This window comes from Galeopterus variegatus, unplaced genomic scaffold (assembly GCF_000696425.1).
Source record: "Galeopterus variegatus unplaced genomic scaffold, G_variegatus-3.0.2 Scaffold4872, whole genome shotgun sequence".
NCBI lineage: Eukaryota > Metazoa > Chordata > Mammalia > Dermoptera > Cynocephalidae > Galeopterus > Galeopterus variegatus.
Genome location: NW_007730983.1, coordinates 121,254 through 137,841, shown reverse-complemented (window position 1 = coordinate 137,841; position 16,588 = coordinate 121,254). Strand labels below are relative to the sequence as shown.

At 40.1% G+C, this 16,588-nt stretch overlaps 1 protein-coding gene across 1 annotated transcript in view; it reads left to right on the top strand.

Annotated features, from left to right (window-relative positions):
• The window catches only part of GREB1L (growth regulation by estrogen in breast cancer-like), a gene marked incomplete at its 5' end in the record, with an annotated part of 36,143 nt that extends 20,811 nt beyond the window's left edge, over positions 1-15,332 (top strand). The window contains 10 exons of the mRNA XM_008588519.1: positions 1,083-1,238; positions 1,526-1,665; positions 3,765-3,926; positions 4,306-4,513; positions 6,611-6,776; positions 8,008-8,235; positions 9,176-9,317; positions 10,095-10,295; positions 12,193-12,331; positions 13,648-15,332. Of these exons, the coding sequence (XP_008586741.1) occupies positions 1,083-1,238; positions 1,526-1,665; positions 3,765-3,926; positions 4,306-4,513; positions 6,611-6,776; positions 8,008-8,235; positions 9,176-9,317; positions 10,095-10,295; positions 12,193-12,331; positions 13,648-13,811 (1,706 nt within the window). The remainder of the gene's footprint in view (positions 1-1,082; positions 1,239-1,525; positions 1,666-3,764; positions 3,927-4,305; positions 4,514-6,610; positions 6,777-8,007; positions 8,236-9,175; positions 9,318-10,094; positions 10,296-12,192; positions 12,332-13,647) is intronic.
• Between the last annotated feature and the right edge of the window lie 1,256 nt (positions 15,333-16,588).

Sequence of the window (16,588 nt, the reverse complement as noted above, 5' to 3'; positions counted from 1 at the left end):
AGTATTCTTAAAATCTAGAATTAGCTTGAAATTTTAAATAAAAAGCAAACTTCAGCTAAGAGATATAAAAATAAATGGCATTAATTGTGCTAAAAAAGATAATAGTTATACTTCCAGTCTTTAGACTTATTTTTTGAAAGTTTATTTCTTCTTCTCTCCCTTTGAAAGTTGCCTTAAGCTACTTTTTGACCTTACAAATTTTATTAATAATAATATACATCATCTATTGGATACCCACTATGTGCCTGCCACTGTCTTAGTACTTTAAATATGCCACTTCAAATGCTTAGGAGAATCTGGAGCCCCTGAGGGGTTAAGTTGGGAGCCTAAAGGTGCGAAGTAGTGAGGGCCAGGGCCGGGATGCACACTCGGGTCTACTGGCTCAGCCTGGACTGCATATTGGAACTCCCTAATGAGCTTTATGCAATATGAGAATCTGGAGCCCCTGAGGGGTTAAGTTGGGAGCCTAAAGGTGCGAAGTAGTGAGGGCCAGGGCCGGGATGCACATTCGGGTCTACTGGCTCAGCCTGGACTGCATATTGGAACTCCCTAATGAGCTTTATGCAATATGACTGGTGCCTGGGTAGTAAAGAGATTCTACTTTGACTATTCTGGGGTGTGTTGCGTGAGTGTGGAGACTTTTACAAGCTCCCCAGATATTCTAATGTGCAGACATTGGGAATCTTGTTCAAAGCATCCTAAAATCTCTTGGGTGTCAGTACCTTAAAACCCCACATCTAAAACCCTAAGACAGAATTCAGATCATCCCAAATTAGATAAGCTTTTAAGGAAATTTGGGATGGATGGGAGGCAATGGGAGTCTGTGAACTTGGTCTATAGAGAATTAATTCTGGGGGGCAGTGAGGGCTAACATTCCTCCCAGCATGGATCTGAAGGGACAAGTCTGGCTCCTTCTACCCTGGAATAGGGGAGGAGCTCATTTTTCAGAAATGGCTTTGTCCGGGCTGGCCCGGTGGCGCACTGCGCTAGTGCGCCGCTTGGGAAGCGCGGCAGCGCTCCTGCCAAGGGTGGGAGGGAGTGAGGTCAATCTGCCTGTTCTGCGCACTTTCTTCTCATCCTAGATCACAGTGAAAGCAGTGAAGTAAGCCAGTCAGAGGGAGAGCCGTGGCCTGACATCGAGAGCTTCAGTAAAATGCCTTTTGACGTCATTGTGCATGATCCCAAGTACAGTTTGATGAGCCTGGTATATACTGAGAAGGTGGCAGGGGTCAAACAAGGTCAGTGCAAGGGGAGCCGGGCTTACCACCCCTGAAGGTCATAGGGGAACCTAAATCAGGGCAGGAGGCCTGGGGCTGTTAAATCTCCGAGAGCAGCTTAAATAATTCTCCTGTTTTTCTCTTGGCTCTTACACACATGCATATCAGCTTTTAATTTTCATATCTGCCTCTCAGCTCATAAATTATAAGGTCCTTGGAAAAGTCCTTTGGGGGAGTAAGGGACTTTTCTTTCCAGACATAGGGGCTTTCCATGAATCATGGGATGGTTTTTGCCTCTTTATACACAGAAGTAATAAAAGAATCCAAAGTTGGGGAGCCCAGGAAACGAGAAACCGTGTCCATAATGCTGACCAAATACGCAGCCTACAACACCTTCCACCACTGTGAGCAGTGCCACCAGTACATGGACTTCACCTCTGCCTCCCAGGTGCAGCTCCCACCTTCACCCTTGCCTTGGATCTCTGTCCCAATATGGATCTTGTATGTAAGGGTGGGGGGTGGAGGTATAAAAAATAAGGTCTCTAGTTTCAGGCCCTAGGTAAAGGATAGCTTACTATGAACAGGAGCCACTGACTGGCAAGAAAAATACATGAAACAATGATTAAATGAATTTTGGGCTTACTGGATTGCAGGAGGGAGAAGGGAAGAGAGGGGAAGAACCTTAGTGTCTTAAGCTACTTCATCAAAATGTGTCATATTTAGGGTAGAAAGTGGCTGAGATGTTTATCCGTGATCCTGAAAAAAACTGGATATTATGGTCTATTTGGTAAAAGGGTCTTCCCCCGTCCTCTTGGGTTTTTATTAAAATGGCACTATTATCTAACAAATCTACATTGTGTGCCCTTTGAGCTGTGTCTAACAAGTCTGTTGATTTGCACCAACTTAGTCATATTCTTACTCCTGCCTGGGATGGTTTTGACCAGTGGAGCAATGTTTGTTTTATGCAGTGAGAACTGAGAGATGAGAATGCAGAATGAGAGAATGACCCATAGTATTTGCTTCTTATTGGCTGTTGCATCTTTAAGCACGGAAGACGGAAAAGGCAGTGAATGATAGCAGTATCCAGAGCCTGTTTGGAGGATAAGTTCCACACTGCTTTCCCCCAGTTTATCTTCTTGATTTGTATGACTCGGCTCTGAACACCTAGAATGACCTCGTGCTTCTTGTAGGCCCTGCTGATTGAACTCCCCTAAACCTGCTTCTGCTCTCAGGCCCAGGTCATTACCTTTCCCACATTTTATCCTGAAAGACAAATGGGTACTAGATGGGATTTACTTAAAAACTAGATTGAATCATTTTGCTCTCCTAATACAAGTTACTTTTTACATCCCATTTGTTTTCTTGGTGTTATTGAAAACTTTTGGTGGGCTACTTTGAAATCAGTTCACATGCCTTACAGAACATAGAAGATACAAGTCCCCTGGGTCTACAGATCACAGGGTTTTAGAAAATTTCATTAAAACCCTTCTATTCGTATAGTTTCTGTGTAATGACACTGCTAAGTAGTATACTCCCACATTCGTGAAGCAGAATAAACTAGAACTTAAGGGAAGTAGTACAATATTTTTCTATGAAATGTAATATTTCAGTTAAAACTATTGGTAAACCTACCTGGATTTAGATGCTGATGTAAACTGATGTTATCCTTTCATTAAGCCAAATACTGTATGCACTGTAAAGCACATAAAGACCTATTGTATGTAATTATTCACTGGGATGGGTTACTGGGAGCATGTGAGCTTCCCAGCAACTTTTAAAGTAGGTTAGGTTTATATTTGGCTTCAGTGAATCAAATGGTCTGTCCCTGAAACCAGAGTTCTGGGCTAAATGACTGTTCACACCTCTTCAGCTTCCACTGTAGGCAGGAAAGATAAGGCCACAGAGGCATTTTAATGATGTCAGTCCTAATATTTTATTTAGGAAGCTGGTAGTCAATTCACTTGACCTGACCACATAGAGCAGAAGTATTTTTCTCCTGTAACTGGGGACCTTTGAGCATATGTACATAAGCAGGACATCCCACAGGTGTATCTGACCTCTGCTTGAGACTGGACAGTGTGGCTCCAAAAGCATGAGGAATGCAAAGACAGTGCCAAGCAACAAGTACCTCTGTGGAGAGGTTGTGTAGGGGCAAGATGCTTGACTGTCATGTCAGTGACAGCTACTATATGATGAAATGGTTGCTTCCCAACTCTTTAGATATTGCTACTCATAGCCAGAAGGTCTGGTGGCACTTATAAATCCATGTTAGAAGATATAACAACTATACTTTTTTGAAGTTGTTACAACAAGCAAACGGAAAGGACATTCTTGGGTGGGAGGGGAGAGAGGGAGGAGGGAGGGATGTGTCGGTGATGGGCCATAATAATCAAATACATTGTATATTGACAAAATAAAAATTTAACGAAAAAAAAAAAAAAAAATCCATGTTAGTTTGTCCCCGCTTACTAACAACCCAAAGAAGTGGCCTGGAAGTATGGAAGCCTTGTGCTTAATATTCTCTCCTTTTCTTCTCTGCAAATGTAGATGTCTGACTCCACCCTTCATGCATTCACATTCTCCTCCTCTATGCTGGGAGAAGAGGTTCAGCTCTATTTCATCATTCCCAAATCCAAAGAGAGTCATTTTGTCTTCAGCAAGCAAGGCAAACACCTGGAGAGCATGCGGCTGCCCCTGGTCTCAGACAAGGTGGGTGAAAGTGTCTGGACATGAGGACTGCCAGGCATCAGGCACTAGATCAGGTTCTCTAAGCTTTTGTCTAAGGTTTTTTTTTGTTTTTGTTTTTTTGTCGTTTTTCGTGACCGGTAAGGGGATCGCAACCCTTGGCTTGGTGTCGCACCGCGCTCAGCCAGTGAGCGCACTGGCCAGTCCCATATAGGATCCGAACCCGCGGCAGGAGCGCTGCGCTCCCAGCGCCGCACTCTCCCAAGTGCGCCACGGGGCCGGTCCTATCTAAGCGTTTTAATTTCCCTTTTTGACCTGTTTGTTTTTTCCCTTTCAGCAGAATTTGAATGCAGTCAAAGGGTTTTAATTTCCCTTTTTGACCTGTTTGTTTTTTCCCTTTCAGCAGAATTTGAATGCAGTCAAGAGCCCTATTTTCACTCCTTCCAGTGGTCGCCATGAGCATGGACTCCTAAATCTTTTCCACGCCATGGAGGGCATCAGCCACCTTCACCTTCTGGTAGTCAAAGAATATGAGATGCCGCTCTACCGAAAGTACTGGCCCAACCACATCATGCTGGTGCTTCCTGGCATGTTCAATAATGCAGGCGTGGGTAAGGGGCCACCCTGGGACGGGAAGAAGGGCTGAGAAGATAAACTGAGCTCCATTCCCCTGGCATGAAACTTTCAAAGGTTTCCCCATCCCTGGAAAGTGTCCTGCCCTCCTGACCAAAAATCTTTTTCCCCTTATCTGCAACGTTACAGAATCTTTAACTTCTGAGGACTAGCAGCTAAGGAAAAGGCACTGGTGTTCTGAGCATCCTGGAAAGTGTTTAGGATTCTTCCCAAATATTCCTGGGCTGAGCACTCAGGAGCAGGAATGTAACAGTGAAAAGAAAGATGGCATGAGGGAGAATGGAATTAGTGGTTCACTAAGATCTGGAGGAGTCCCTAATTCATCTCTCATCTTAAAGGCACAGGGCAAATTTTAGGGAGCTGCTGTACAAACATGGAATTGGAAACTGGGGTACTGACATCTAACAATATCGAGTCTTCCAATCCATGAACATGGGCTGTCTTTCCATTTCTTGGTGTCTTTAATTTCTTTCAGCAATGTTTTGTACTTTTTTCTCTACAAGTCTTTTGCCTCCTTGGTTATGTTTATTCCTAAGTAGTTATTCTTTTCGATGGAACTGTTTTCTTAATTTCCTTTTTTTGGATTGTTCATTGTTGGTACACAGAAATAAAACTGATTTTGTGTTGATTTTGTATCTGCAACTTTGACAAATTCACTTAGTTCTAAAGGGTTTCTTGTACAGTTTAAAAGATTTTCTACAGATAAGATATGCTGTCTGGGAACAGAGATAATTTTACTGCACAGAAATAAAACTGATTTTGTGTTGATTTTGTATCTGCAACTTTGACAAATTCACTTAGTTCTAAAGGGTTTCTTCTACAGTTTAAAAGATTTTCTACAGATAAGATATGCTGTCTGGGAACAGAGATAATTTTACTGCTTCTTTCAAATTTGGATGCCTATTATTTTTCTTGCCTAATTTCTCTGGCTAGGACTTTCCAGTAGTGTCTTAAATAGAAATGGCGAAAGTGGGTATCCTTGTCTTGTTCTTGGTCTTAGAGGAAAAGCTTTCAGTCTTTCATGATGTTGTTAGCTGTGGGCTTTTTGTATATGGCCCTTATTATGTTAAGAATGCAACCTACTACACACATGCTCTTGGAAAACTGATTTTCCTGAATCCCAGAATTATTCTTGATCTATTCAAACTGTTTTGGGTTCTTCCATACATTTAATATCTTTTTTTTAGCCTCTTCATTTATCATCTACATTTTGTTTCATTTTAGGATGGCCCTTTGATAAATTGGCTAATTCCTGATGATCGTCATCTTAATGATTGCTCACACTCATTGAGTACTGAACATGTGCTACACACTGTCCCAAGCACCATACAACAACCCTGTGAGATAGGTGTTATTACCCCCTTTTTAAAAAGAAGGGGAAGCCAAAGCACAGTGGAGTTAACGTGTTCTGGGTTATATAGGTAGAAAATGGTGGAATCAGGATTCAAACTCAGGCAGCCTGGCCTCTAGTCTATTCACTTACTATACCATTCTGCCTCTTGCAAAAAGCAGATCTAGGGAAAGAGTGCCAGTTTCCAGAATCTTCTTCAGAGAAGATGCTGCTGCCAGTTTCCTGAAAGTATCTAAAGCAAGAGACACATCAGTGGAAAAGGATATACCCAGTCATTGCAACCCTTGCTACTCCCTAGTGCAGGATGTGTGAAAGGCTGCTTCCGAGACTGAGACAGCCTCTTGTCATGCTTTAAGGAACTAATCAGTAATAGCATTTCCTATACGTATGTAGTATCCTTTGTTCTGTCAGGGAAACAATTCTTGCCATACTTCTCAACGTGTAGTTTGTGCATCATCTAAGATAGCTCTGATTTCTGGCCCGTCGCCATACCTACTCAAGTGAATCTCTGGAGAAGGGCTCCAGGAACCTACATTTTAAACTGACTTCCCCAGTGGCTGTTATATACACTCGTTTGAGAACCACGGCTCTGAACATTTGGCTGGCTCCCACCTCCATCGTCACAATGTGAACAGGCACGCCTGTGGAGAGAATGTGAGCTACCTGTGGGGATTTGGCCAAGCCTGAGTGAAGGATTTATAGCTGTGGTTATGCTGCCTTCCAGGTGCTGCCAGGTTCCTGATTAAGGAGCTGTCCTATCACAACCTAGAACTGGAGAGGAACCGCCTGGAGGAGCTGGGAGTTAAACGCCAGTGTGTCTGGCCTTTCATCGTTATGATGGATGACTCGTGTGTCCTGTGGAACATTCACAGTGTGCAGGAGCAGACCAGGTAGTGATACTTCCAAGCAGTTCTGGGGGAGTATGACACAATGCTATGGAAAAGATACTTTTCTTGGCTGCAGTTACACATGGAAGTAAATGAGAGACACAGCCTTCCAGAGCTTAATTAATGGTTGACTATGAGACCACCCTCACTAGCACCTCTTGTAGTGACTTAGGAACTTTTAATTTAGACATTCAGGATACCATTAAATTCCTGGACCATTTCTGTCTGTCTGTATCATGGCATTAGTTAGCTATAAAATTCTGTTGAGACACTATGATTTATCTAGAAAGACTACTGGCGTCTGAATCAGAAGAGCTGGTTTTTAGACCAAGCTCTGCTTCTTAACTATCTGCATGAAAAAGGAAAGTCATTTCACCTCTGTGTCTCAAGTCTATCACCTGTAAAATTACAGCTGGGCCAAAATCAGTGTTTCTCCTCCTGGGGTAGTGCTGCCTTTCTAGGGGGCATTTAAGAATGTCACAATGCCAAGGGGTGGTGGACTGGGGATCCAAGAGGCCCAGGGAATGCTAAACACTGAAAAGTCCTACACAAAAAATAGCCCCCAAAACTCAATAGCACCCTCATTGAAACACTGTGCGAGATGATCACTAGCCCCTTTCCAGCTCAAATATCAATTTTTTTTTCCTTTTTGTCTTTTTTACTGACCGGTAACGGGATCGCAACCCTCGGTGTTGCGCCCGCACCGCGCTCAGCCAGTGAGCAGGAACCGGTCTCCACATGGGATCCGAACCCTCAGCGGGAGCGTCTCTGCGCTCCCAAGCGGCGCACTCTTCAGTGCGCCACTGGGCCGGCCCTCAAATATCAATTTTTGTGTCCTTGTTTCCACTGTGGATTTGAAACCAGTGAAGTTTTCAATATTCCTTTACTACGCATGATTATCAGAACTGGAAGTATACTTCCATGCTTTTAACCTCTGGCTACCTCTCTTTGGTAATTCCCTGTTCATTATTCACTTTGAAACATGGGCTGGATTTCTTTCTCTGCCTTAAAGTGACAGGCCCCAGCCCCAAAAGGCAGCTTTGTTAATAGAGGTGTCAGGCAGTGTAGAAACTGAGCTTGACATCCTTCTCCATTCCAGGCTAATATAAAGTAAATCAGCTAATTATATTCTTTGCAATATTACTCATGTGTAGCAGTGTTGGCCCTTCGTAAATGATCCTTTCTTTGGTAATATTTATTGACATCTTATATAAACTAACTTTACATTTCATAGCCAGCCCATGGAAGCAGGAGTTTCCAGTAAGAATGTCTCCTTAAAGAGTGTCTTGCAGCATATTGAAGCCACACCAAAAATCGTCCACTATGCAATCCTGGGCATACAGAAATGGAGTAGCAAACTGACTTCTCAGAGCCTAAAGACCCCATTCTCCAGATGTCATGTGCATGATTTCATTCTCCTCAACATAGACTTGACTCAGAACGTGCAGTACGACTTCAACAGGTAAGCCAGGCCTCATGGATGCAAGTAGTCCTTGCATCTAATTGTTTCTGCCCAGCTCTAGCTTCTGTAATGTTATTCTCTGTGTGTTTAATTGAGAATCTGAGAAACTCTTTATATGCACAAGGAGAAAGGGGGGATTACAAGCCCGCCCCAAAGTGCACCCCTTCATCAACTGACCTAGACCCTTAATAATAGGTATTAAAACTTGAAATGCTTAGAAGACACACTTTTGCCATCTCATTATTCAACAAGAACTTTAAAAAGGCACAAAAACTCTTGTTATCAACCCAAATCAGTTTGTGGACCCATAAACATACACGACTAAGCCCTCATTTACCCTCAGAACTCAGAAGGAAATCACTTTCCCCAAATGTTTATAAGACCCAGAGATCTGGACCCTGTATGGAAAAGATACCAGATGGGGATGAGCAGGCTAGTCCTGGCCTTTTTTCCTAAATAAATTATGTCCACGTTCCTGAAAAATATGAAAAGGCCAAGGAAGAATGTGGGGGACCATAAAGTCCCTCTTATGTCAACCCCTGACTTTATGGCTATTAGAATAGCTGCTTTCATGTCCATGTTTGCAATTTGGTAGATACTTCATCCTGTTTGTAGCCAGAATTTTAAAGCTGGGAGCAATTCCGTATTCTTGTTCTGCCAGAGTACATAGAATGTACAAGTCCTGTTTCTGAATAGGAATATCTAAAACCCTGTGGCATATCTGCGACAGAAATCACCTCACTTCCTCTTTCCATTATAATGTCTGTAATACCCCAATGAGGGGTTTTCACAGGTCAGTGTTACAAAGGCCAGCTCCAAGAGGGCAAGGGTGATTGTTTTAGGCTCTCCTATCATCTGCCACACATTTCTCTGTGTGTAGTTATCATGGTTAAGATGTGACAGGCAGTGAAAGAAACCTATCATTATGGTTATGATTTAGGTATTTCTGTGAAGATGTTGACTTTAACATGAGAACGAACAGTAGTGGCCTGCTCATCTGCCGCTTTAATAACTTCAGTCTCATGAAGAAACATGTTCAGGTTGGCGGGCAAAGGGACTTTATCATTAAACCAAAGTTTATGGTAAGTTTTACGAGCTTGATTCTACATAAGACAATGATTTCATATGAGTATCTTTGTTATTAGGTACTGGCATTAAGCACCCCACACCCTGATTGGAAAGTGAAGTAACACAGGGGAGTTCTTAATGTCAGATGTGGTACTTGTGAACAACCAAACATAAGAAATGTAATTTTGTTGAACTATCAACACTTAAGATTTAAGCCTGAAAGCTTCAGTTTTAAGATGGCAAACTTTACATTTTTACATGCTTTGTGTAATGAGAGAAATGTAAATCAAGAATTTTGCCTAGTCCTTTGTCAGGTTTTGTTTTTAAAGATAGTAACTGACCAAAACCTGTGAAAAGCGAATTCCATGGGCCTACTCTTTTCTGAGGATTTACTAGTTTCTAATCATTTACATTGCCTTTGGGTGGGTGGAGGTGGAGTGGGGTGGTGGTTTGAGACAGAATAGGATTTAACCCATACCTACCCAGCAGCCCTATAAAAGGCTTCCTATTGGATCTTACAGTGTACTTGTTAAATGCAGTAACTTTCAAAGAAGCCCACTTTCCACTTTCTCTTGCCCTTGCTATATGTAGCTTATGTTAAATCCTATTGTACTATGACCAAGGAAAAAAATTTCAGGACCCAAGAATGACAGACAAACTGGAACCTAACATCTGTCACTGTGCTATTGCTATTACTTGGGGGCTGTTAGGATGCAATCCAGTTTTTCCTTGACTGTTTCATCCAGTGACAGACATGACGTTTCCCATGATCATCTCGGCTCTGATTGCAGGTGTCAGAGAGCTTAGCACCCATCTTGCCCCTTCAGTATGTCTGTGCTCCTGACAGTGAACACACGCTACTGGCAGCCCCTGCACAGTTTCTCCTGGAGAAGTTCCTTCAGCACGCCTCATATAAACTCTTCCCCAAAGCCATCCGTAATTTCAAGAGTCCTGTGCTGGCCATTGACTGCTACCTTAACATTGGGCCGGAGGTAAGGGGGAGGGCAGAGGCAGGTAGTACTGTGCTTACTCACGTCCATCCATTTTTTTCCCATATTAGCTGTTTGAAAACTTAAATGAAGACAAAAAAGGAGCCTATGACATACTTATGCAAAGGCTCTCACAACATGTGATAGCAGTTGTCCCTCCCCATACCTCTGTCACATCTACAAAATGAGCCAGTGAACACTCACAGCTTAGCGCAGATGTCAGCTCCTCTGAGAAGCCTACCTCGCCGACCTTGAGCAAAAGCAGTTGCTTGTTCCCACCTGTCTTTTTATCAGACTTGATAGTAAATATGTGAATTTGCTCCATAAGATTGAGAGTTTTTCAAAGGCACACAATGTCTTAGCCACTGTTTTAGGCATATACTAGAGTACTTCAAAATGTTCATGGAAAGATTCATTTTATCTTTCAATTTTATTTTTCCATGAGCTCAATGATTACTGAACAAATGAATGGGTACCACCTGAGACCTTTATAGCTGTCACCTCTCAATTTCCCGCCCTGAACTTCTTTCTCAAGTTCCTCACCAGTTTGAGTTTTTTAGGAAAATAGCCACTTGCACCTCCAGGCTTCTATCACTAAGTTTTCCCTTGGGATTATCTTTTAAAACTTTATTTTATTCTCTTCATTAATGTAATATATCCTTTTTGTAAAAAAAAGTTTAAAATAAAGGGTATAAAGAAGAAAAAAAAATCACCTGTAACAGGAACATAACATTTTGGTGTACTGAATTTTCCCTCCAGGGTTTTTTCTTTGTATGTATTGACAAAAACACACATATCCACACACACGCATTCTTTTAACATTGAATGAAGTCCAACTGTACTCAATTTTGGAAACTAGTTTTTAAAATTTAACAGTGTAAACATTTTACATTCTCATTTTTATAGCACTTCAATAATCCATACTGTGGGTTGGTCTATGGATTGTAGAATTTTAGAAGAAGAAGAAACTTTAAAAACCATCAGATATAAGGGTTGGCCAGTTAGCTCAGTTGGTTAGAGTGTGGTGTTAAACACCCAAGCTCAAGGATTCAGATCCCCGGACTGGCCAACCACCAAAAAACAAAACAAAAAACCCATCAGATATAATACCCCTTTTTATGGTGTCTAGGTAAAGTTATGAGTCTAACCCAGGTCTCCCAATTCCCCCACACTACAGTTCAGGGCTCTAGGTATTAGAAAACACAATCTCAATACTACTCCTACTAGTAGCAGCTAACATTTACTGAACACTTACTAAGTAGTTTACATTATTTAATTCACAAAATAGCCTATGAAACAAGTACTATTGTTATCTGTATAGATGAGGAAACTGCTCAGTGTCACACGGCTACTAAATGGAGGAACTAGTATTTGAACCCAAGCAGACTGGCCCATGTGTTCAGCCATTCCACCGTTCTAACTCCAACCATCTTATTTATGTACTGTAATTTTTGTGATGTCTTCTGTACATGGAAGCCACATACAGCTAAAAATTTAAATTCATGCACCGTTTTAAGCTTGTTGAATTGAAAATTTAATTCTCATCAATAAGGTGGTCTAAACATTTAATCTTTCCTAGGTATGCCTTTTTGTGGAAAGTAATTTTTTTTTTGTTTTTTAATATAAAGACTCAGATGGAGGGGCTTGTTATTTTTTACTACTAATTTCTCTAATAGTCCTTTATTATGAGAGAAACTTTAAACAGTTAAAACTTGGCACACTAACTAAAAGAGGTACAAAGCTTAAATAACTAACCCATTTAATTTAATAATGAAGAAAATTCATCTCCTTTACCTTACCCTGAAATAGATAAAGAGGAAGGTACTGACTCATTCTGCTAAAGTGCAGACATCTTGCTTGCTCTTGAAATGCCCATGCTGTTTCTGCTTGATGATTTCAGGTGGCCATATGCTATGTCAGCTCCAGACCCCACTCCAGCAATGTCAATTGTGAAGGGGTGTTTTTCAGTGGACTCCTCTTGTACCTCTGTGACTCTTTTGTAGGTGCTGATCTTCTTAAGAAATTTAAGTTTCTAAAAGGTAAATCAAATTTAGTATCTTGCTTGTGAATGCTATTGTTCCCACTGGACAAAATACAGAGGTGAAAGATTTTTTAAAAAGCACTTTGACACTGCTTTTTTTAAAACCAGTAATTTGAATTCCTGGCTTTTAAACCAGGGCCACTGATTTCCTTAACTGGGAAGGAAAAAAAAAAAAAAAGATCAGGCATTGTTATCCTAAGACTAAATGCAGATGAACAGCCAGATATGTGACCTTATTAAACAGGTTTTTGCCATTATTAATTTTAGAAAGGAATGATACAATATAAGAATACATAATGCTTCTCATATAATTAAGTTTTAATAGAAATCAGGTTAATAAATCTACCTATACATGTACATAACTATATACATTCTGTAGTAATTTGAATATAACATACTGCCTGGGTCAGGAATTAATTGCAACAATTTTGTATAATTGCATCCCCAGATATAAACCCTTAGTTATGATTCTGATATACAAACTAAAGTTGCTTCAAAAGGTATGTACCACATAAAGAGTTAGATTTGCCTAAAACAACTACAGATTAAACATTACAAACAATCCTGATAAAAGGCATAAACCCTTAGTTATGATTCTGATATACAAACTAAAGTTGCTTCAAAAGGTATGTACCACAGAAAGAGTTAGATTTGCCTAAAACAACTACAGATTAAACATTACAAACAATCCTGATAAAAGGACCTTTGAGGTCAGTGAAAAAAGTGAGGTTCAGAATATCGTGTGCAGCATAACACGGGAAACTGTGTATTTATTAATGTCATAAATGTATGTATAAAGTACCTCTGGAACAGTGGTTCTCAAAGGGGAGGGGACAATTTTGCCTTCCAGGAGACATTTGGCAATGTTTAGAGACATTTTTGGTTGTCACACTGAAGGGTGTTGCTGGCATATAGTGGGGGCAGAAGCCAGGGATGCTGCTAAACATCCTATAGGGCATAAAACAGCCCCCACAACAAAGAATTATCCAGCCCACTAGTGCTAAAGTTGAGAAACCCTGTTCTACAGGAACACATGAGAAACATAACACTGGCTACCACAGCAGGGTGGTAGTGTGTGTGTGTGTGTGGGGGGGGGGGGGTTCACTTTATACTCTTTTAAACGTTTGAACTTGTAAAACGATTTATTCAAAATAAATAATAAAATAAAAATGAACAATTCTGATAGGTTGCTTACCTATATGTTGGTTCTCAAATCTCTTATTTTAAGGAATATAAACAGAGATATAGGTGGTAAGATTCTTTTATAAAACCAATCCCTGCGCCTAAGACACATTTCTGCCTTTTTTCCTGAAGGTGCTACCCTGTGTGTCATCTGTCAAGACAGAAGCTCCTTACGCCAAACAATTGTCCGCTTAGAGCTAGAGGATGAGTGGCAGTTCCGCCTCCGTGATGAGTTTCAAACTGCTAATAGCAGTGATGACAAGCCTCTCTATTTTCTTACTGGACGCCATGTATGAGCTTTCGAGGAGACCAAAAATAGCAAAGGGATGCCTAGGTGGGGTGGGACAAACAGTTATTTGGGATTATTTTTTTTCTTTAAAGTACAATCACTGTGGAGCAAAGTGCAACATATTTGTCTGTTCTCCAAAGAACTCCCCAAATCTGACCTACGTCTTTGGGGACATCACTCTCCTTCAGTTCCAATTACAGAACCTTAAATTCAGGTAAACTCCACCCTACGCAGTTATGCAATTACTTAAGATATAGTCTGCCCACGGGATCCGGAGGAGGATATACTTTGGAGAATGAGCATGGAGTTTGCATTGTTTTTCTACTAAACTACATAAGGAGGAAACTGACTCTCAGCATTAGCTAGCCTGAATGTGTTACATGAGAGTCACACCATTGGTGTGGAATTAACTGAAGATTAACGTTTGAGGCCTAAACCCTCAGCTTCTCTTCAGTTCTGTACTTTGGTACAGTATTACTCAGGGGTCTGAAATGATAGAATGTAGAAGATATTTGTATTTAAAAAAAGAAGTAGCTTTTGTCTTTCTCTGTGACGTGTTAGTTTAAGATTTATAATCTTATATGTATTGAAACCTTTGGCAAAATTTCCACAGGAGTTAAAAGTTTACTATTTAAACTGAACAAACAAATCAGTAAATGCAGAGCAGGCATTGTGTGCATTTATGCAGTTTCTCTTAGCTTAATTCCTTTGCTTTTCCCATTTTTAAAAAAATGTTTCCAGTCTTTAAGCACACCACATCTATGAGAATATGGAACAGTGACTAATCTTGGGCAAGAACCTGATTAAGTGGTTGAGCCAGTTAAGAAGCTTTCAGTGGTTAATCCGCACCCACCGTGTTTAGTTGGAATTAAGCAGTTGGCACCAGCAAAAAGTTCTGTTGTGGAGTGAAGCTAGTTCCTTTCAGGGATTCAAGCAAAGCTTCCTGTAAAAGATACACTGTATATTAGCTGCCTTACGCTGACAACACAAAAAACTGCTGAAATGGGAACTAGAGCCATAGAAAGAGAATTGTTTTGCTTAATTTTACCCATGACTCTTTTGTGAGGAGTAAGGAAGATTCTATCAAGACTTTCTGACTCAAAATCAGCAGGGAGTGTTGTCCAATATCAGCAGTAGAAAGCATAAACTACTACAGATTTCTCACAGAATATTTTAATCAAAAACATTTTTAGAAAATGTTCTAGAACAAACTAAGTCTACTGGAAGTTTACTCTTAAATTATTCCAGTCTTATCATTAAACATTCTCTTGAGATTAGCCCATATGTACCACTTTATCCCCATTTAAAATGGCCATCTTTACTTGAAACAATATCGTTTGTGACCTGAAACTACTGAGAGAGGCCTACTAAGCCTGCATTTACTGAGAACAAATAGTGTTAATTAACCAGCTTTATTATCTTGTGATAACAAGGAGTTTACAGCTAGTGAAAATATGGAATGTGTTTGACTGAAAATGGTTTGCAGATCTCTTGGTTTTAATATAGCTACTTATGCTTTAAATGTCAATGAACAATTCCTTTTAACCCCATTTTGAATTGTCCTTCAAAGAGGACCTGCCTTATATATGCTTTAAAAATATTACTTAATTTTAGTATGGCAAAATTCTTGGCAAAGAGGTATGCTTTGAAGCAGTCTGATTTAGACATGAATGTATTTCACTTGTTCTATTTTGTTAAAAGGGCCTAATGCAGATGATATCAAGAAACCCACTGTTTGTGCAATATTCCAATAACATTTACTATATAGGGCAAATAAAATACTTGAAATAATTCTAAAACAATTATACCCGGGGCAGATGGCTTCTCAGGGTTTCTTCTGGCTTTATGACTTCATAGTCCAAAGAACACTTTTTAAAGTAGGTAGTTTAGATGCAGGTACTCCATATTAGTTAAGGCTACACTCTGAAAACTCAAATGATTATGAGCTCTTAAATACTATTTAACTCTGTGGAAGAGAAATGCCAGAATAAAGCCTGAAGATCATTACCCTAAAAATGGAGAAATTTAAATTGATCTGCCTGTTCTTTTCAAAGCCTATCTTACTTCTAACATTTGGATCTTTTAAAATCACCTTATCAGTATAATTCTTTAAAGAATGTTAGGTCCTTCTTTAAGGATAAAATTGCACAAGCACTGGACACCATGATTTGTTAGTGTATGTCTTGGTGTGTTCAGCTTTAAGCTTTGCCATCCCTTACAACACTGATGTGGGTGGTGAATGGATTCACTAGGCTCACACAGTAACTCATCTACAGACCTGATGAACCCTGGCATGTATGACAGTTCACACAGGTTAATATTGAATGTAAACTAAAAATTAGAATGAGAATTGGTGTAGTCAATTTTTGGGGCTGTAATTTATGCAATTGCTTTTTGTGATTTTTTTAGAAAAGGGAGCATCCCTGTCTTACTTTATTACTGTAAAAAAAAAATTTTAAACCAAAATTTGGTGAACTTCACTAGTCAGTCTACCTCACATTTTGTTTGATTCTAAATTGTATTAAGTGTGTCTACAGTATGTTCGTGTCCTTTCATTTAATTTGGTGAATGTATTAAAAATTTCTCCCACTCCCTATCCCTCCAAAAGTTTGGGGTTTTTTAAACTAATTTTCTGGTATTTTTTTAAAAAAATGGAATGAGCTCTGGCAATGTCCAAGAAAGGCTGTAAGTCCCCATATCATAGGTTAGATGACTCTAAGATTCTACTATTCTGGCATAAAAGTCCAAGAATATGCTAAATAAATACTTGTTGAATGAAAATCT